Below are 20,566 nucleotides of genomic sequence, written 5' to 3'. Positions count from 1 at the left end.
CTAATAGCCCAGTCCCAGGCATCTTTACTCAGAGCAGTCCCACTGAGTTCAAAGGTTCTGGTATATATGAAAAGTAAAAAGATAGGCATGTTGGCTCAACAGAAAAATGGACAATACCTTTATTAGACCAACCAAAATATCACATAGCATGCAAACTTTCAAGTTCTCATAAATACGCTTAGGTTTGCCACTTAAATACTACACCAACCAATGACAATGACTTCCAAGATAAGCATAATAGCAGACTTTGTTACTGGATTGCGGGAGGAGGAGTCAATGGCATACTTTTAAAGGAAACCATGCCAATGCATATTCCTCATTTATAAGATTTTACTAACTGCACCAAAATATGTTTTTAATTCTTTTATTCTGGAATAGTGTCACTGAAGTAAATGGAGCTATCCTAGTTCAAAGTAAATACATAGCTCAAATATATTTGGTCAAAGTAATACATAGATACAGTTAATAAACTGAGAGCAAATTACCTAATTGTTACTTTTACATCCATACAATCAATGTACATGGCATTTTGCAAAGAACAAGAGGATAAACATCAGCCCTGAGGTAGTTGCATTCTGAAATTTTCCAATGGGGAGACAAGGGGACAGAGATGGAAGGGATAAAAATGGGAAGAAAATGCATTTTACAGTGACATGTACTTAGGCTTAGTTTTAGTAGAATATAGAAGGGTTGTGCAAAAGTCTTTATGGAAAAGAGCTTTGAAGAAAGTAAGAGTGGCAATATTATTACAGAGATTATCTAGGTTGCAGTTTCATACATTAAGAAGCGGCAAGGAATGAAAGGCAGACTTGTTTGAGGGAGGAGACCTTAAGATGACTGAAAGTAATGGAGCAAAAATAATGAGTGGATACCTTCAGAACCATCCAATAGTTTAGTACTAAACTCCTGGAGCTACTGAAGTCAATGGCATAATTAGAATAGTTTTGTAATTAAGAACTAGTACCTGAGTTTGCTTTTTTCCTCCACACTCCCTATTCCTTTTCCTTGTGTATCATGTATTGTAAGTTGAGGGCTGGAACTGTCTTGTTACTGATCTTTGTAAGCCACTCTGATATCTTTAGCCTTTTCACCCCACGTTATTTCCTCATCATCTATTGAAAGAAAATTAAAACCCAACCACAGGATTCCTCTCTATTTCATTGGAAACATGAGTTTAGAATCATAGAATCAGAGTTGGAAGGGGCCTATAAGGCCATCAAGTCCAACCCCCTGCTCAGTGCAGGAATCCAAATCAAAGCATTCCCGACAGATGGCTGTCCAGCTGCCTCTTGAATGCCTCCAGTGTGGAGAGCCCACTACCTTCTCTAGGTAATTGGTTCCATTGTCGTATGGCTAACTGTTAGGAAGTTTTTCCTGGTGTTCAGTTGAAATCTGGCTTCCTGCAATGTGAGCCCATTATTCTGTGTCCTGTGCTCTGGGACGATTGAGAAGAGATCCCAGCCCTCCTCTGTGTGGCAACCTTTCATGTACTTGAAGAGTGCTATCATATCTCCCCTTAGTCTTCTCTTCTCCAGGCTAAACATGCCCGGTTCTTTCAGTTTCTTCTCATAGGGCTTTGTTTCCAGTCCCCTGATCATCCTTGTTGCCCTCCTCTGAACCCGTTCCAGTTTGTCTGCATCCTTCTCGAAGCACGGAGATCAGAACTGGACACAGTATTCAAGATGAGGCCTAACCAAGTGCTGAATAGAGGTGAAGCAATACTTCACGTGATTTGGAAATGATACTTCTGTTAATGCAGCCTAAAATATCATTTGCCTTTTTTGCAGCCACATCACACTGTTGGCTCATATTCAGGTTGTGATCAACAACAATTCCAAGATCCTTCTCACATGTTGTATTGCTGAGCGAAGTATCCCCCATCTTATAACTGTGCATTTGATTTCTTTTTCCTAGATATAGAACTTTGTATTTATCCCTACTGAATTTCGTTCTGTTGTTTTCAGCCCATTGCTTCAGCATATCCAGGTCCCTTTGAATTTTGTTTCTGTCTTCCACGGTATTAGCTGTGCCCAATTTTGTATCATCTGCAAATTTGATAAGCATGCACTGTACATCCTTATTTATTTATTTATTTATTGCACTTGTATACCGCCCCATAGCCGAAGCTCTCTGGGCGGTTTACAGCAATCAAAAACATTAAACCAAATATACAATTTAAAACACATATTTTAAAAACAATTTAAAACACAATTTTAAATATGTAAAACAATATAAAAACAAGTTGTTCATAAAAATGTTGAAGAGCACTGGGCCCAAAACCGAGCCCTGCGGTACCCCACTCATTACTTCTGCCCAGTTTGAGAAGAAACCATTGGGTTTAGCCCCTAAGAGTCTTGGGCTCAGAATACTAGCAGGAGGAACAACAAATCAGCTACCTCTACTTTTGGTTAACACAAATATATATTTGTTTGACACATATCTGGAACTGCTTGTTGTTTAACAAATATATAAATGATCACTTAATGATGATATGACTGATGGGGAATGCTTTCACAGAAAACATCCTGTTACTCTGCATTTAACAAATATTTGTCAAGCATTATCATTCCCGCCCCCGCCCAAAAAGCTGTTTAGAGATGGAATCATTTACTTGCACTGATTTTGTAACTTCTGAAAGTACTTTTGATGCCCATTATTTGTTACCTCATTTTCTCCATATTTATTCAAAACCAACTCAGTTTTAATTGTTAAAATCCACCCCCCACAACCATTACAGAGAAAGTATACCCAGGATTATTGGAGAAGACTTAAATATTTATTTAGATGGGTTTTCTTCCTTCTCTTTCCATAACAGCAGTCTCTTTGCTATTAGAATTTTTTTTAACAAAAAATATAAGATGCAGATGCTGTCAGGTCAATGAATGGGATTTTTAGGCAAGCTAGAGCTCCAGCCCTTCATTTCAGAAACTAAAGCTACAATCCATTTACATGGGAGTAACCCCACTGAACTCAGTGGAACATTTCTGCCCCACATATATGTCATACAGAAATATATGACTGCACTGTAAACCAGTGGTACTCGGGCCACTGCATGTTCCCCAGGGGAGGAGGGCGCAGAGAGGAAAAGACACAAAAGGATCTGAAGGCAGAATGAGCCTTCTTCCCTCCACCTGCAGTCAACACTTGGGTGAATTGAGTAATTCCCTGAAGGGTACCTTTACTGATCCACACTAGATTTGAGGATGTGATAGTATCCACACTTTACTGCCATCCCAACTTGATTTAGGAAGAAGAGATCCTGCTTTGGTCTAAAGATAGTTCACTCTGTATAGCGGGCTTTACTTTTTGGAGGTGGGAGGATGCCAGCTGTCTTATTCTGGTCTCCTTCTAATGTCAGTATTAGATTAGCGAGTCAGTCCACAGAACCTCACGTGCAACACATGCAACTGAATATATCAGCAGACTGCTACAGATCCTATTACCAGCAGTTGCAGGGGGTAGGGTGGGGTGAGATGAGGACAAAAGGTGGATGTTACTGCCCAGATTAAAAGATGGAGAAATGCTGAATTAACCACACAATAAGGTTAGGGCAGGAAGAAGCTCTCAAAACGCCTCTCCCGCTATGAACCGGCCCGTACACTACGGTCTACTACGAAGGCCCTCCTCCGGGTTCCGACTCATAAGGAAGCCCGGAGAGTGGTGACAAGATCTAGGGCCTTCTCAGTGGTGGCCCCCGAACTATGGAATGGTCTCCCCGAGGAGGTGCGCCTGGCGCCGACACTATCATCTTTTTGGCACCAGGTTAAAACCTTTCTCTTCTCTGAGGCATTTTAATTCCTGTTAATTCTAAATTATTATATTTTGATTTTAGACTGTACAGTTTTTTGTACAGTTTTGTATTGTGATATACTGTATTGTGTTATTTTTATTGTATTTTTAATGTTCACCGCCCAGAGAGCTGTTGCTAGTCGGGCGGTATATAAGCTTAATTAAATAAATAAATAATAAATAAATAAATAAAAGCAGACCATTCCTTTTTAACAGACAGATTTCTGGAATGGTAGCTGCCTTTACATCACAATCCTAATCAAGTTTGCTGAGAAGCAAATCTCACCATGTTGGGGCTACTCTGCAGTAAGTGTGTTTAGGAATGCAGCCATTCAGCCAAATCCAATACACCAGAGATGAGGAACGATTTTTAGCCAGAGGATTCTCCTGGATAATCTTCCCCGGGGCTTGCATGCCAGTAGTGGGCAGCACCAGAGACAAAAAGTGGGCAAAGAAACAGTTTTGACTCTTACCTTTCCACAGTAGGCTACACAGAAACTAGATATTTACACACACACATCTCCATCCAAACAAACAAGAGGCATTATCATAGTTCAAAGGCACATTCCAGCCAGGCAAAAGCACTTGAGGAGGGCCAGTGAGAGGGATACAGGTAAGAGTCCTAGGTGGCCACTGTTGCTCCCCCGAGCGTTAGGTTCCGTACCCCTGCTCTGCATGTTTACTCAGAAGAAAGCCCCAATGAGGTTCATGAGACTTCCCCCAAAGTAAAAAGGTGCAGGGAATTGCAGCCCTGCCCTGCAGTACTATGTATGTTTAGTCATAAGCAAGGCCCATGGTATTCAACAGAGCTTACTCTTAAAGAAGTATGTAGCATGCCATCTTAAAGGCTGAAAGCCTTAGTTGGGACCTTCTGAGCATTAAGGCAGATGGTCTACCACTGAACTATGGCTCTTCCTCTAAATATATGAAGCATAACACCTCAGGAGGAGCCAAGCAAGCAAGAGATGGTCTGGGTAACAAGAAGAGGTATAAGCGGAGACCAGCCCAGTCCATATTATGTTGTTTGGGGAGGGATTCGGTAAGTCTTATAATAAGGCCAGCCTTTCTCAATCTTTTGATGTTGTCGGACTACAACTCTTATCAGCCTCAGCCAGTATGGCCAATGGTCAGGAATGATGCGAGTTGTAGTCTGGCAACATCTGGGGACCCAGTAGTTGGGAAAGGCTAAATAAGCCACTGCCAGTTGTATTACTAGGAACTCTCTTTCTTCCCTCCCAGGACTTGAAAGAGCCACGCAAGACGTTTGGCGGGAAACCAACCGTTTGCCGTACACGCACGGATACCACCCTCTCTCAACCTTCCCGCCTCACCCAGCAGCCTGAAGACGGGAAAAAGGGATCTCCTTGGTCAGAACAAAACAGACAAGGAATAAATATAGGGAACGAATCTAGGACTACCTCAGAGGAAAAAAGGACGGGCGGGCAGCCTCGCGTTCTCTTGCCCAGAAAACTTTCCTCGCGCGCGCTGAAATCGCCTCCTCCTTGTGAAGAGCCCGGTCTTTGGCTTGATGATGCCGCCTTCTGCAGACGGCTCTACAGCGGCCAATCCCGGCGCCCGTTCGAAGAGGTATGACCGCCCAATCCAGCAGTCGTTCTAAAAAACGGGGAGGATAATTGGCTGAACGCAATTGCCGCCACCTCCTCCCCCTCGAATGTATTACGCGTGAGCAATAGTTGAGGTTTACTACGGTTTTTTTTTTTTTCGAAGTCCAAAAGAGCATGCTCGCTAGCAGCAACTGAAGCTCCTTGCCCTTAAGTTTTTCTTTCTTGCCAGTAGGCATGATTGTCTTGTACAATCTGCTTCAAGGAAACTGCTGTGTGCACAGTTTGCTCATTGACAATGGAAACCTTCTTGGTTCTGCAAATTTAGTTCAGCGACCCCCAAACTGTCTACCAAAGAGGGAGATCGAAAACTCACAGCTCTAAAATAGCCATTATTCTATTAAAGAATCAGAAACTCCCATTTTGTTTCTTATTCTGAACCCTTCCCTATCTCAGAACAGTGGGGTTGGGGAGGCTATTTCTAAATTAAATGAATACAAATCTGGAGGAAGATCTTGGATAACTCAAAACATGAGACATAGCACCTTAGGTTTCAGGAAACTATTCTTCAGTTTTCATCAAAATTTGAGTGGGGATAGTAGGACCTCAACTCAACAGGATTTTAATCTGCCAAAAAAGACGACTGGATTTCTAGAAATTGATAGAACTTCACTCTCAAAAATATCAAACATTAAAGAAAACAATTATTTCCAAAGAAGGTAAGTAAACAAGCTCGCTAATATTTTAACATTGTAAATTTTGTCCTGGAGATGCCTTTGGTAACAGAAACATCTGGATGATTACACATTCTTGGTTGAGAAGGAGTGCTTCCAGTTGGATGTTTATTGTGGAATCGGTGCTCCTCGTGCAAGCATTTTGTTTTTTGCAGCATCCATACAACATTAAATTGCCATCCTGTATCGCCCCCCCCAATTTAGTCAGGATTTACCCTTTAAATTCAAGCACAATCTGATAAGTCAGGGGTTCCCAAAATTTGCTCCAGGGACCACCAGTGGTCTGCGAGCTTCGTTCAGTGGTCTGCAGTGTGTCTATGAAGCACACACAATTTGAAGTTGTGGAATTCAAATTGTAATACAAATACAATGAAAGAAATAAACTAAAAATAAAAACAATACATTATCTAGCACAGCACATTACAATTGCTACAACAGGCAGAAAAATAATTTAAGTGGCCCACAAGATCTTCAGCAATTTTCAAGTGGTCCCTGCAGAAAAAAGTTTAGGAGCCACTGTAATAAAGTTAAAACACCACAAGGATGCCAAGAGTGTGTTGTGTGTGTGGTACTGGTGGGGGGGGGAGAGAAAGGAGAGGTCTTAAGCACATCCAGGCAACTACATCTGCCCCCTCATCCTCCTACTAGCCTTGTACCTACCTGCAGTTGCCATTCATTACCTGGTAAGCCTCTTACCACCAGGCCACACATCCCAGCAACTGAGAAAAACAATGTTTGAAGACGCTGCAGCTGCTGCCAATTAACTGGTATCAGCAGCAGAGCTATATAGTGGAGCCTGATTGCACACACTGGGCTACTGTCCAGCAAACAGACCTGGTGTGTGTGTGGGTTAACCCTGAAGGAGTGACACCAAAGAGGTCATTACTTTGGGGTTGGAATGAGGGCACAGGCACCACCCCATTTTGGTTTCTTGTTTTGTTTCCTTTCTGCACTTGTGGGTATTTTGTTCATTCTATTGTATGTCACATGCATTTGGGGGTATGAGAAGATGAATTGCATGACACTACATACTGGTCTTATGCTTTTTGGGGTGCCCAGTGTGAGAGACTAGTGTGTCCCAGAGAGTTCAAAACCACTAGATGGGAGACAGGGGTAGATAAGTGATTGTGAGAGACAGGATGGGATGCCTGCTTATCTGTTTTGTTCCCTTTGCTGGAGGGTGGGTATATTTAGGGTGGACTGTATGATGATCTAATTGTTGTGTATTGATGTCTGCATAGCCTGGTATATTGATTTTTTTTTCTAACAGGGTATTTCTATATATAGGATGTATCCTGACAAGAGAATGCTGGAGGAGGGGGTTGTTGAGCAATCTATCTCAATGATCGAGGGAAGGGGTAGGGATGGTAGAAGGAGACATTGGAGGAGTGATGATAGGTGCTTGCACCTGATATCCCTCTCTGGGCTGTCCCCTACCCTTGATACTAATGGATGCTCTACCACTGTCTCCAACAGTATGGCGGTTCTACTGCTAAACACCAGGCTGGTCTGTAATAAAACCATGTTGATCCATGATTTGATCATGGATGAACAGGCCAACCTGGCATGTATCACTGAGACCTGGGTGTGGGAGCTGGGCAACCCAAATCTGACTCAGATTTGTCCACCTGGATGTTTCGTACAACATCAGCTCAAACTGGAGGGTCGGGGGAGGTGAGGTGTTGCTGTAGTCCATAGGAGCTCACTCCCTATCACTGGAAATCCCTTTCTCTTGGAGCAGGACTGGAGGACTTGCATCTGGTGTTGGGCCAAAGAGACAGATTAGGGATTCTGTTGGTGTACCATCCACCCCGCTGCTCAGCGGCTCCTGAACCGAGCTGGTGGAGGTTGTCTTGGGTGTGGTGTTAGAGGAACCCAGAACAGTGGTTTTGGATGACTTCAGCATCCATGCTGGGGCCGCTACAGGTCCAGCTCAGGAGTTCATGGCCTCCACGACAGCTATGGGCCTGTCTCAAATGGTCACCAGTCCAATACACGGAGCAGGGCATACCCTCGATCTAATCTTTGCTCCATGTGGCAAGGGTAGTGGTCTGGAAATTGGTGGGATGGGTATCACCCCATTGTCATGGTGAGACTATTTCTTAGTGAGGTTTGGTCTTGCTGTGAATTCTCCCCTGCATGGCTGGGGGACTAGTTATGTTAGGCTCTATGTCCCGAAGCAACAGGTTACTCGAGGCTTGTAGCTCGGAAAACACAGAGATGTGCGAATGCACAGCGCGTCTGGGTAGTAAGGTGGTCAGAAAGCACTCCAACACTCTTTGGCTTCGTGCAAGCAAAACAAACTTTATCAGAGTGCATAGATACAACAATCACCAACATAAACTCTCCTACATTCATCCCCCCACACAGCCTGGCTCTCTGAGCTTGTAATATATAGCCAAGCCCTTTGATCTGTTGCAGCTGTGTGTCCTTCACATTTACAGAGTAACATTTTAACCCATTCCCAACATGAGGAATGACTCAGCGTATTGACCCAACAAGTTAGGATGGTCTGCCCCTGGAGACTAATGGAATCTGATAGATTCTTCACTGCTCTGGGGGATTTTCCAGTGGATAGAGCAGGTGATCCTGCTGCGGCCCTAGTCTCACTCCAGAAAGGTAAGACTCGTAGGGTCACTGACATGATTGCTCCTGAGGGTCCTCTCTGGTGCCGTGGAGCTCGCTTTGCTTCTTGATATACTGAGGAGCTGAGGTCAATGAAACAGACCAGGTGAGGGCTAGAATGTAAGTGGTGTAGATCTTGCTCCTGAGCTGACCAAGCACGTGTTCAGGCTCAAAATTGGGCCTACCACATGGCAGTGGGGGCAGCAAAGAGATTCTAGTTTGCTCCCTTCATTGCATCCTCCACGAGCTGCCCAGCTGAGTTGTTTCATGTGGTCCAGAAGTTAATCACATAGTGTCCAGCTGTAACTGGCTGGCTAGACACTTCGAGGACAAAGTCGCTCAGCTTCATAGTGATTTAAGCGCTGCCATTTGTGGCAGTTCCAGTCAAGGTGTCCAATGGAATGTGGGACCCAGTGTTGTGGGATCAGTTCCAGTTAATGTGGCCTGATGATGTGGACAAGATGCTTTCAGTGATTTGCCCAACCACCTGCTCGTTAGATCCTTGTCCATCCTGGCTTATTAAAGCTAGGTGGAGTGGGGTGACTGAATGGGTCACAGGCAGGGCTGGATTAATCTAAGGAGGGCCCCTAGGCTGATTCTGAGCCACCCACCGTCCCATCCCATCCCCCCCGCTTCACCTACCTCTCTGCTTTTTTTGCAGCTGCGCGTATTGCGCACGTAGGTTTCCCATCAATCAAGATGGTGGCCGAGGTTTCCCTAAGGGGCTGAAGCCTCTGCCGCCATCTTGGTTGATGGCAGCAATGCGCGTGTGTAGCATGCATGCGTGCCATCAACCAAGATAGCGGCAGAGGCTTCAGACCCTTAGGGAAACCTCGGCTGCCATCTTGATTGATGGCAAACCGCAAAAAACAGCGGAGAAAAAGGTAAGTGAAGAGGGGGGATGGCGGGCGGTTCGGAAGCTCTTGTCCCGCGATCCACGGCTCCTGTCCTGCTTCCGTGGATTGCGGGCCCCCAAGAGCTCCGGACCCCTAGGCTTCAGCCTACTAAACCTAATGGATAATCCGGCCCTGGTCACAGGTGTAGTAAACACCTTAAAGAGGCAGTGGTGCACCCACTTCTTAAAAAGCCCACACTGGACCCAAAGGAGTGTTAACAACTATGGACCTGTCATCAACACCCCTTGGCAAAGCTGGTGGAGAAGGTGTTGTAGAGCAACAGCAGGTATTCCGGATGAGACTGATTATCTTGATCCATCACAATCTGGATTCAGACCTGGTTTCGGAACAGAAGCAACCTTGGTTGTCCTGATGGATGACCTTTATCGTGAGAGAGACAAGGGAAGTGCAACTTTGTTACTTCTGCTTGATCTCTCATGGTATCCTCCTGGACCTGCTCAGTGTGATGGGTATTGGAGGCATTGTGTTACAGTTATCCTTAGGGTCATGTCCAGAGAGTAACACTGGGTGAATGTTCCTTGGTCCCCTGTCACTTGTGCTGTGGGCTTCCGCAGTGTACTGTTCTCTCCTCAGTGCTATTTAACATCTATATTAAGCCATTGGGAATTGTCATTAGGAGTTTTGGAGCAAGGTGTCATATTGATGGCATGCGGCTCTATTTCTCCATAATATCTGAATCAGGAGAGGCTGTGAATGCTCTGGATCAGTGTCTGAATGTTGTAGTGGACAGGATGAGGGCCAATAAACAGTGCTTGAATCTTTGCAGGATGGAAGTTCTTTGGGTAGATTGTTCCCATGTCCAGGAGTTAGGCAAGTTACCTGTTCTAGATGGGGCCATGGTCCTTTGAAGGACCAGGTCCGTAGCCTGGGGTACTTCTAGATTCATCTTTGTCTCTGGAGGCCCAAGTATCCTCTGTGGCTAGGAGTGCCTTTTACCAGCTTTGTTTAGTTCATCAGCTATGGCCGTCCCTGGACAGGGATAGCCTGAACTCTTTAATCTATGCACTGATAACCTCGAGGTTGGATTACTGCCATATGCTGTATGCGGGGCTGCCGTTGACCCTGGTTTGGAAGCTCTAGCTGGTGCAAAATGCAGCGGCCAGTCTACTGATGGGAGCACATGGCTGACTACATGTGATACCACTCTTGAAACATCTGCACTGGCTGCCTGTCCACTCCTGAGCCAGGTTCATGGTCCTTGTATTAATTTACAAAGCTGTGAACAACTTAGGTCCAGGGTATTTTAGGGACTGCCTGAACTGTTATATCCCAGCTCGATCACTGAGGTCATCAGCAGGAGCTGCTCTGATTGTCCCCCAAGTTGGCGAGGCTCATTTAACCTTGACATGAAATCGAGCCTTCAGTGTCATTGGTCCATTTCTCTAGAAGGCTCTGCCAACAGAGATTTAGCAGGCGCCTTCTGTTTTAACTTCTAAATGCCTTTCTGTTCTGCCAGGCCTAAGAAGATGCCTTTTTGCAACAGTTGACCTTTGTTTTTATTGTATTTGTAATGTTTTTATTGCATGTTTGTTTGTTTTAACTTGTAAACTGCTTTGATGTTTTTAATGAAATAGCAGTATACAAATATATTTATAAATAAATTAAATAAATAAAAATTGTTACCAATGACCAATACTTATTAAGCTCCCATCTGGAAGCACCCAACTCTAGCCACCATAAGCATTTCAAAGAATGAACTTGCCTGAGCTCCCAAAAATGCTAAAATCCCATTCAAATTTATGGTACAAAGAAACTTAACCAATGCACCGGCATAATGTACAGCTGTAACCAGTGATAGTTGTAGTTTTTGGGGTGCTCTTGGGAAGAATATCCTCAATAGGCTCTCCTCCCTCAATAAGCCTATCCCCTCACTGCCACTGTTGCCAGTCCTCTGCCTTATCATTGCTAACAACTTTCTTGCCAGATGTACTTTATTTTATTAATTTACAAATCGCCTTCCACAACTAAAAATAGCTTAAAAACTGTGCAAAACCCCCACACCTAACTAAGGATAGCCTTAATAACAATACAGAAAAAACAGCTTAGATGAGCCAAGCAGGGGCAGCTGTTATACCTCCTTATCCCTGCTGTTGTTTGCTTGTTCATCCCCTCTTGGCCAGAGCAAGTACCAGGGGAATGAGCAGGTTGTAATGGAGAAGGAAGGAGCGAAGCAGGTCTGGGGGGAGGGGCTCTTGTCAGTAGGCCCTTTGGTGGGGTATGGGCCCTTGGCAATTGCCTGACTGTGCCAGTGGTTGACGCCTGCCCTGGGTGTAACTGCAAACGTAGAAGGACATGTGCATAGTTATTGCCTTTGGCAACTGGATAGTGACAAGTAACTACTGGTGTTTAATCATCATGTTTTGTATACATGAATGGTAGCTGTTGACTATGGACATGTTCATACTCACCAACCAGTTTCCCCAAGTTGTAATTCTTTCTCACTTTTCTACATTAAATTATAAGAGTGTCTCATTTTGTTAAATGTTCTTAAGTCTTCTGTTGGTGCTGAGCTGACATTTTGAGCCCAAACTTTTCAATTTAATCTATCAGGCTTCGATGGAGGTGGGAGGAAGCTTTTTGACAAATGATCAGTTGAATGCTGATTAGTTATTCAAATGAATCAATAGCCTTTTAAGTTGTTGAAATGTTTTCTAGTACCACTGAAATGAGTATAAGGATGTTGCTGCCTATGCAGGAGCCAAGAAGAGGTGACGTTATAGAGCCCATGTAGTGTGTTTTATTTAAACACTTTTTAAAAAAAGCTCTCTAAATACATTATGTTGTTACTACAGAAATCAGCACTTGATGTGTTCTCTGGAATTGTAGGAAGCTGCCTTGGTCACAATCGGACCATTTCTTCATCTAGCTCAGTATTGCATACACTGGCTCTCTTCAGTTTTAACCAGTAGCATGGTGGCAAACTGAGAAGTGCAGGGTTCCTTCGTGGTAGTCACAGCCACGCTACGGCCCCTTTTTTTTGCTGCAGGATTGAGAATGAAAACCTTGTCAATGCCTTCTCTCACAACAACAGACATCCCTAGGAGCCAATAAGCATGAAAGGGGAGAGTATTAGCTACTGCGTAGAGTCTTCTCAGTGGCTGACACACCTCCTGATTGGCTCAAATTAGCAGGAAAGGACAAGGAAGCATGTCAGAAGACTCTTCACAGCTAACACTCACCTTCCATGCTGATTAGCTCATAGGATGCTAGGGATGTAGGGACCCTTGTGGGTCCCTGCTCCCAAAAAAGTAAGGGGTGTAAGACCCCTTAAGACCCCGGACGACTACCTAGCTTGTTTTAAGCAGAAGTCTTCCCAGCCCTACCTGGAGAAGCCAGGGATTGAATCCGGGGATCTGTTGTGTACAAACAATGTGCTCTTCACTAGGGGTGGGGATTCTTTTTAAGCCTGAGAGCCACATCCCTCATGGGAAACCTTCCATGGGCTGCATGCCAATGGTGGGTGGGGCCAGAGGCAAAAGTGGTTGGAGCAATGGATGTGACTCCTACTTTGTACAATAGGTTACATTCCAGGCACACGTCAAGAGGTTTCTACACGCCCACACCCATCTCCCTATCCTTTATTCAGACAAGCAAGAGGCATTATTATAGTTCAAGGGCACTTTCTGCTCACGCAAAAGCATCTGAGGAGGACCCAGAGCAGAGCCTCTGAAGGTGTGTGTGTGTGACAGGGGTTGTCCTGAGGTCCTGTTAGAGAGGCCTGGAGGACTTAATTCAGCACCCAGGTCTGAGCTCCCCACCCTTCCTTTGGCCCTTCCTGAATCACTGAGCAGCTGGTTGGCCAGACTGTCTTTCCTAGAGACTCACTAATGGTCAAACTGAGACACTGCTTAATTGGTGGTAGCTCCTAGTGGTGATTTTCTGCTAATTCAGTGGGAAGTTCGGTTATTGTGAATTTGGGGTTGTTTTAATTTTTCTAGGAATGCATTACATTTTAAAAATCCCTGCTTAGCCTTAGAGTTCATCTCCTTTGCCTTTTTGAAATGCTATTCTCTTATACCCACAGAATTCAAAGAGTACTTGTTTATTTTCCTTTCCCCCTGTTCGTTCTATTATTTTTTCCAATGCATAACTTCAGTTTCTGCTTATTTTCATGGATTAGCATCTGGCACTTTGTCTTCCACTATCAAATATGGTTCAGAATCTGTTCATATTATCCATGTTAATTCATGCATTGGACTCTGTAACTATTAATACAAATATGGCAAAGCAGGATTTGGCCTCTCAGTCACACTTTTGCAAAAGAAGATAAGATGAGATGTTAGGAAATCTCAGCTTATGACCTTAATATTTATGACAGTGTTAGGACTGCACTGTAAAACTTTATATTATTTAATTTTCAACTCTGACACTAAAGCATCATTTCATTTATATGCAAATAAGAAGATATTCTCCTTTTTCTTCACGGTAGAAGCTGTTTGAATTATTCACATCTTATTAATAAAGCTTCATAAATGCATATTTTTTCACTCAATTGGTAATGGCCAAGGGAGAGAATCTATATATCAAGCCATAGTTATTATGAGAGCTGTAACAAAATACAAAGATTTAAGGAGTACATAATTGTAGGTTATAGAGTTGTAATGGAAACAATGCATTATCTAGATGAATTTTTTCTCTTTCATTATCTCTTTGCTATTCTCCTTAGTCCTTGGCAGAGATATCTTTTGGAAAGTCGATTAGAAAGAATTAAAGATCCATAAACTTAGTGACTGAAATCATGCAACTTAAGGAGAATATTTAACATATCATTTTATTTATTTCTCCCTGGGCCTCTTAATGTATATTGGCATTTTCCAACCCAATGTCCACAGTCATTTTGCATCTGTCTGCCACAGTATCATTTTCCTTCACTAACATGACCCTTTACAGATGTGGAGGGGTCAGGGGAAGAGTGGAGATGGTGAAATGTTTGTTTCTCTGAGGAAATACCTTATCATAAGGTACATAGGTTGAAAATGAAGAGCTTGAATGCTGTCACTATGTTTGTACATGATGATAAGCCAGACTTTTTGGCTTATCATGGTTCCTCAGGAACAAGCAACATGCTAATACATGCTACCCAATTGCTGTCACTTTGCTCCTCCTGGTGTGAGCAAGATAAACAAACCAGGAAACCTTGGCATGTCTGAATGAGGAATCATGGTTTGTTGCTCCATGTGATGGCATTCCCACTTCCCTGGGTCCTGTGCCATGTGGCGGAGGAAGTTCCTGGCCAAGTCAGAGTGTACCCGTTTGCTCACCCACTCTTCTCTTTAGACCTTTGCTGCCATTAGGTGAAAGTACTGTAATTTATTTTTCTATAAGGCTGCCTTCCCCAAACAGCCCCAAAACTTCCCTTGTGCCTTCCCAAGAACAACTCCAAGGAGTATGTGACTTAGCTTCAGTCATTTTTGGTGTATAAATGGAGACCACAAGTGTTTTAATGAAACAAAGATAAAAGTTTACTAAAAAGATAAAATAGGTGGTTCTCAGAAAAAAGGGTTTAAACATAAGTGAGATTACATGCATACACTCAAGCATCCTTCCTGTTTGGAGCCAAAAAGTACACCCAAATAAACGTGAGTTAAACAGAGTTCAAACTATCCCTACCAACTTACAATATCTGCAGATCTTTTGAAGTCCGTCTGCCTGGTGTGTGATCCTTTGTTTCTGAGATTCCACCCTGAATGTCCCATCTCATAGGAGTCCCTGGGTAATTATAGCCTGAAGATCCCTTTGATTTAGAATCAACATGCATTTCAAAAGCGTCAAAGAAAGCAGTGGTCCTTATCCTTGATAGACAGAGTTTATCTACAACAAACTTTTACAGTTAAAATATGACATCCATCAACTTATTTTTCCAGATGGTCCAAGCTGTGAGTCAGCCAACAACTTAACACCACAATCCCCAAGCAAACTTAAATAAAAGGTTAATATACAACACAAATCAATCTATAAAAGCAAAGTTCATTTTTTTCACACTCCCTAACAAGCCATGATTTCTAGCTGCTGTAAAGTCATGGTTTATTTTTGGCTTGCTGATCATGGTTTGTGAGGGAATAACAACCATGATCCATGGTTCAGGCATAATGTGAAGCCAAGGCTTCTTAGTTTACTCATCCTGCTTACTGCAGTGGAAGTGATGTGGGAGTGATCAAGCAGTGTTAGTTCCTGATAAACCACAACATGGCCAATCTATGAAGAGCCAGTGCACAAACATTGCACAGGTACAGCTGGAAATAGCATCTGTGAGAAGCCCTGTCTCCACTGCAGATGTAATGAGTTGTGCTGATCATCTTGGTATTCTGATACCTAGTGCAGAGTTCTTATTATACCACTGCTATCACTTGTAGGTTGCAATGTGAAAATGCCAGCATTATGGTTGTGGCAGAAATAAAAAACAACAGCTCAAACATAACAGGAAACCATGGTTTCCCACTAAGTGAATGTGCCACAGTGAGCTTTGGGCTTGTGCAGTCCGTCTTCCTCTGTCCTCTTCTTTCCACATCCACGAGGAGATTGGAAGTTTCTGGTTCTAAACTATCCACAATTGCTTTGGGTATGCCGGTGAGAGCCCTGCGGGGAAGTTGCTGGCATGTTTGAACCCTGCGGAAAACAGGATTGAACTTCCTGTGCATCAGCTGATGTATGGAGAGTTCAGTCTTGCTTTGTCACTATCTCCCTCCACTCCCACACACCAATTTTGACAGGTGGTGGGATTGTGAGGAGATAAAGATCTGGTCTGCTGGGCCAAAAAGGATTCCTACCCTTGCTTTAAACTATTGTTAGTGAGCAATCAGGATCTGAAACCATCATTTGATCCTGCTAATTAGTGACCATCTATCAGAGAGACAAAAGACCCTCCGTGGCGCAAAAGACCCTCCGTGGCGCAGAGTGGTAAGCAGTGGTAATGCAGCCAAAGCTCTGCTCACGGCTGGAGTTCGATTCCAACGGAAGGAGGAAGTCGAATCTCCGGTAAAAGGGGTCGAGGTCCATTCAGCCTTTCATCCATCCGTGGTTGGTAAAATGAGTACCCATACACTGGGTGTGTGTGTAAAGAAAGACCGGGGAAGGAACTGGCAATCCCACCCCATATATACGGTCTGCCTAGTAAACGTTGCAAGACGTCACCCTAAGAGTCGGAAACGACTCGCACTATAAGTGCGGGGACATCTTTATCTTTTCATCAGAAAGACAGAGAGCTTGAAAATATGCATGATAGAGAATGTGAATGAGTTGTTGGAGCGTTGTAGAAAAATGTAGGTGTACTGCCCCTCTTTCTATTATTATTATTATAGTTTATTTCTTTCCTGCCTTTTGGCCAAAAGGCCCTCAAGGCGGCTTACAAAAAATAAACACAAATATAGAAATACATATCAATAAAAACAATACAATTTACAAAAATTAAATAACAAGGTAATAATATCAAAAAGCAACAATTACAACTTCCAATGAAAATACAATAACAAAACACACTTTCCTAACACTTTCCTAATAAATTCCTAACAATTAGACAATGTCTACTAGTTCTTACATCAATATGTTGACATCAAAACCTACCACTGAGGTGTCCTGCTGGTACTGCATCTGCCAGTCCTAATACAGGAAAAGGAGCAGGAGTAGTCCAACTTTTTGCCAGCATAGACAATGTCCATGGTAAACAGTAATTCAACTTGATCATAGAGATGAAGCGGTCGAAGTTCCGGCTGTCACAGGTCGTTGCAAAGGTGGAAACGACAGGCTCGGAAAGAAGTGGAAGCCTGCTCGGCATGGGTGGGTCTGCCCATGGGAAAGATGGAACGATGGGCTCTGAGAGGAAAGGAGAGGAGAGGGGTGGAGGCCTGCTCGGCGTAGATGGATCTTCTATAGCATGATTTCTATTGGAGTCCCAATTTGTATGGAAAGTTTTGCAATAACAGTACGTATTTTGAACACTGTTTTCCGTGTGAAATGTCTAACAACCCCCTCCATTATTATCAAATAGTTTTTGACCCATTCACAAAGAAAGGACCATTAGTGCAACACTATGGTAAAATATTGTAGGGTGTCCCCCCCCCCAAGTTGTATCATCTATGGCTTGGATACAAAGAACTAGGTGAGTAGTTCTGCCCACCCAAGGGAGAACAGAATTTATGTTTCTTGAATAGTAGTTTATTCTGTCAGAAATGATGCATGGGTCACCAGTGTCCTACCAGAAATTCTGGGACTACTTGTCCCAGCCCCTGGCAAGAAAAGATATTCTGCTGGGAGCAGCCACTGCTTGCTCCAGATATTCCATTTGCCCCAGGTACATTTTTGTGCTCTTGACACAAGGAGGCAACAGAATTGAGGTTTACATAACTTGCCTTTATTTTGCTCACAGGAATATGAACAGGGTGCTTGTCTATGTATGGGTACGTGTTTGACACCCAAACAAGGAAGTTTCATCCTTACATCTGAATAAGATTACTTTTATTGTACATAAGGGTATGAATAACGTATCCATGATGGAGCCCATCTTCTATGTTTCTGTGTGAAGGCCTTCTGCCAAGTCTCTGCAATGACAGTGATGGAATGCTCCAGCCCCACCCACTGTGAAATGATAGCAGAATAGTCTACCTCCAACATAGTCTCATTGGAAAAAGGTGGTGTTCAGAGAAGTGAATCATTCAGAGATGCAGTGGCCAGGCTCCTCCTGGAGTGGGCACTTTAAAAAGTAAAAAGCTCTTATAACATGATTTATTTACTTATTGTTGCATACCGTTTGGGTAATTACTGTCTTATCTGCTGTGAATAGAAGATAAGAAGTTACCTTGTCCAGCATACTGTATCCCACAGTGTCCAACCAGATTGTTTTGGCTCCCGCCCAAATATGACAACAGGTGCATTTTCTTGTAAGTAAAGCAGTGAATGTTTATTATTGCAGACTAATAGTATGAACTCAGAGCCATGGAAAGAGCAGAATACAGTCAAGGTGCTCTTATAAGGCAAAGAGGTAGCAACAGTAAGTCCAGTTGAGGATCAAGCTTTTAGCAGAGGTGGAGAATGCCCAGCTACTCATGAAAATCCTCGCCCTGCAGGAATTCCTGGCCTGAAGGCAGATGCTCCACCGAGAGAAGAGTCTCTCCTTTTCTCTTGATGTACTGCCTCTCCTTGGGAGATGGTGCCAGACCCCCTCCTCCTCTGAATCTTCCCACTCTGTCACAGCAGATTGCACCCCTGAGCCCTCCTCATTCTCTGGTGGGGGCAAGAGAGAGGCAGCCTCTGGGATTCCCACCCCATCAGTAGATCTGAGCACATCCAAAGGCCGAGGAGAGCTTTTGTCAAAAGGGCTTTGCTCCATTGGCTCATCTCACCCGTCTTTTTCCCCTTCAGAGTACTCTTCCTCCAGCGCCTCCCACTTCTAGTCTGATTCAGAGTACTCAAGAGGTGATCATGATACAGATGCCTATGAAAACCCACAAGCAGGAGATGAGCATAATAGGCTGCCTCTTGTTGCTTCCCAGCAGCTGGCATGCAGCGGACTACTGTATCTGATCCTGCAGACTGCTTATAGCAGTCATGCACAACTACTGTAGTAGTCATTGATAGCTTCATTCCCCATCAATCTGTCTAATCCCCTTTTAAAGCCTTTCATCTTGGTGGGCATCACCATATTTTGTTGTAGCAAATTCCAATCGCTTAACTATGTACAGTGTGAAGAAGTACTTCATTTTATTCTGTCCTGAATCTGCCACCATTCAGCTCCACTGGATGATCCTGGGCTCTGACATTATCCGAGAGGGAGAGTTTTTTCCCTTATCCACTATCTCTACACACGGCAAAATTTTATACACCTTTGTCATGTCCTCTGCCCCTTACTTACTGTTTTTTTAAACAAAAATCCCCCAATGTTGTGAAAGAAGAGTTTGCTGTTATTTGTTAGTACATTTATATCAGACCTTTCCTCCAAGGAGCTTAAGGTAGCAAACATGATTCTCCCTCTCCCTTCCTTATCCGTTTTTCAGGGAGACAGTGACTGACCCAAGGTCACCCAGTGAGCTTCATGGTTGAGTGGGTATCTGAACCTTGGTTCCCTGGTCCAATTCCAGCTACACCACTACACCATGCTGCTTCTTTGCACCACACTGGCATACACAGCTTTGTCTCCTCCATGGATGCCAGCTCTTCTCCTCCTCCTCCTCCTCACCAAAGTAACTGGTGGAAGGCCCTCCATACTCTGATTAAACAGATGTGGCAGGAAGTAACAACGGCACAGCATTGAGATAGTTTCTCACTTTGTCTGCCATTCTTTCAGCTCTAAAGAGCTACCAGCAAAGAACAAAGCACAACCAATTGTAAGAATGCTGTTCCATACTCCCAATACAAAAGAACAAAGAAATATAGGCTGAGAAAACAATGTTTCCCCCCCCACACCGCTTTCCAGTTTCTGCGGCCCAAGAAAGGTGTGTAGAAATCCCAGCAGGCAGCACAACCAGTTTTGGTGCCCACAGCAGATAGCAGCATTAGGGCCTTGAAACAAAAGCAGCCCATCAAAGGCAGGAATTTTATACTTAATGGGAAAGTAATACATATAGCACTCAAGGCATCTGGCTTAAAATATTAAAAAGGAGGACAGCAGTATGGAAAGGGTTCTTTTCTTTTAGAAAATTGCCTGTGGACTGTCTCTTAGTGTTCTGAAGCTGCTCCCTGAAGCTATTTTATATAATACCTAGTTTTCTCCTGTTTCAAACGTGCTAATAATTCTACAGCTGAGAATCTGAGAAAGCTCCTGGTCCCTTCTTATGCCCCCTTTTATTCCCTTGAAGTCCTATACGCCAGCAATCATTTTTAAGTTGGATAGTACTGGGAGCAAAATGCCCTCTAAAGTATTAACTGATACTTGTTTTGAAGGGGTCTCGTTTAGAAAGGGGAAAAAATGGGTAATGTGTGTGTATGTGTATGTATATATATATATGTA

The 20,566-nt window shown here is 43.6% G+C and overlaps 2 protein-coding genes across 13 annotated transcripts in view; one reads left to right on the top strand and one right to left on the bottom strand.

Moving 5' to 3' along the window:
* Positions 1 to 6,834, bottom strand: part of CDC7 (cell division cycle 7) — a 37,741-nt gene extending 30,907 nt beyond the window's left edge. For 2 of the 4 annotated variants that reach the window (XM_061633652.1, XM_061633656.1), the window contains exon 1: positions 6,766 to 6,828. In XM_061633652.1, coding sequence (XP_061489636.1) covers positions 6,766 to 6,796 — 31 coding nt within the window. In that variant the 5' untranslated portion in view covers positions 6,797 to 6,828. Of the gene's footprint in view, positions 1 to 5,207; positions 5,404 to 6,745 lie in introns of those variants that run through there. The other 2 variants (XM_061633653.1, XM_061633654.1) reach the window with 2 other exon arrangements.
* Positions 5,527 to 20,566, top strand: part of HFM1 (helicase for meiosis 1) — a 164,248-nt gene continuing 149,208 nt past the window's right edge. For 7 of the 9 annotated variants that reach the window (XM_061633640.1, XM_061633648.1, XM_061633647.1 and 4 more), the window contains exon 1: positions 6,001 to 6,070. Coding sequence is in view for 1 of the 9 variants with exons in the window: in XM_061633646.1 (XP_061489630.1) it covers positions 5,883 to 6,070 (188 nt within the window). In the remaining 8 variants the exon portion in view is untranslated. Of the gene's footprint in view, positions 6,071 to 8,642; positions 8,705 to 20,566 lie in introns of those variants that run through there. The other 2 variants (XM_061633646.1, XM_061633644.1) reach the window with 2 other exon arrangements.

This window comes from Rhineura floridana, chromosome 6 (assembly GCF_030035675.1).
Source record: "Rhineura floridana isolate rRhiFlo1 chromosome 6, rRhiFlo1.hap2, whole genome shotgun sequence".
Classification (NCBI taxonomy): domain Eukaryota; kingdom Metazoa; phylum Chordata; class Lepidosauria; order Squamata; family Rhineuridae; genus Rhineura; species Rhineura floridana.
Note: the sequence above shows the minus strand (reverse complement) of the source record. Positions and strands in the feature narration are given on the sequence as shown.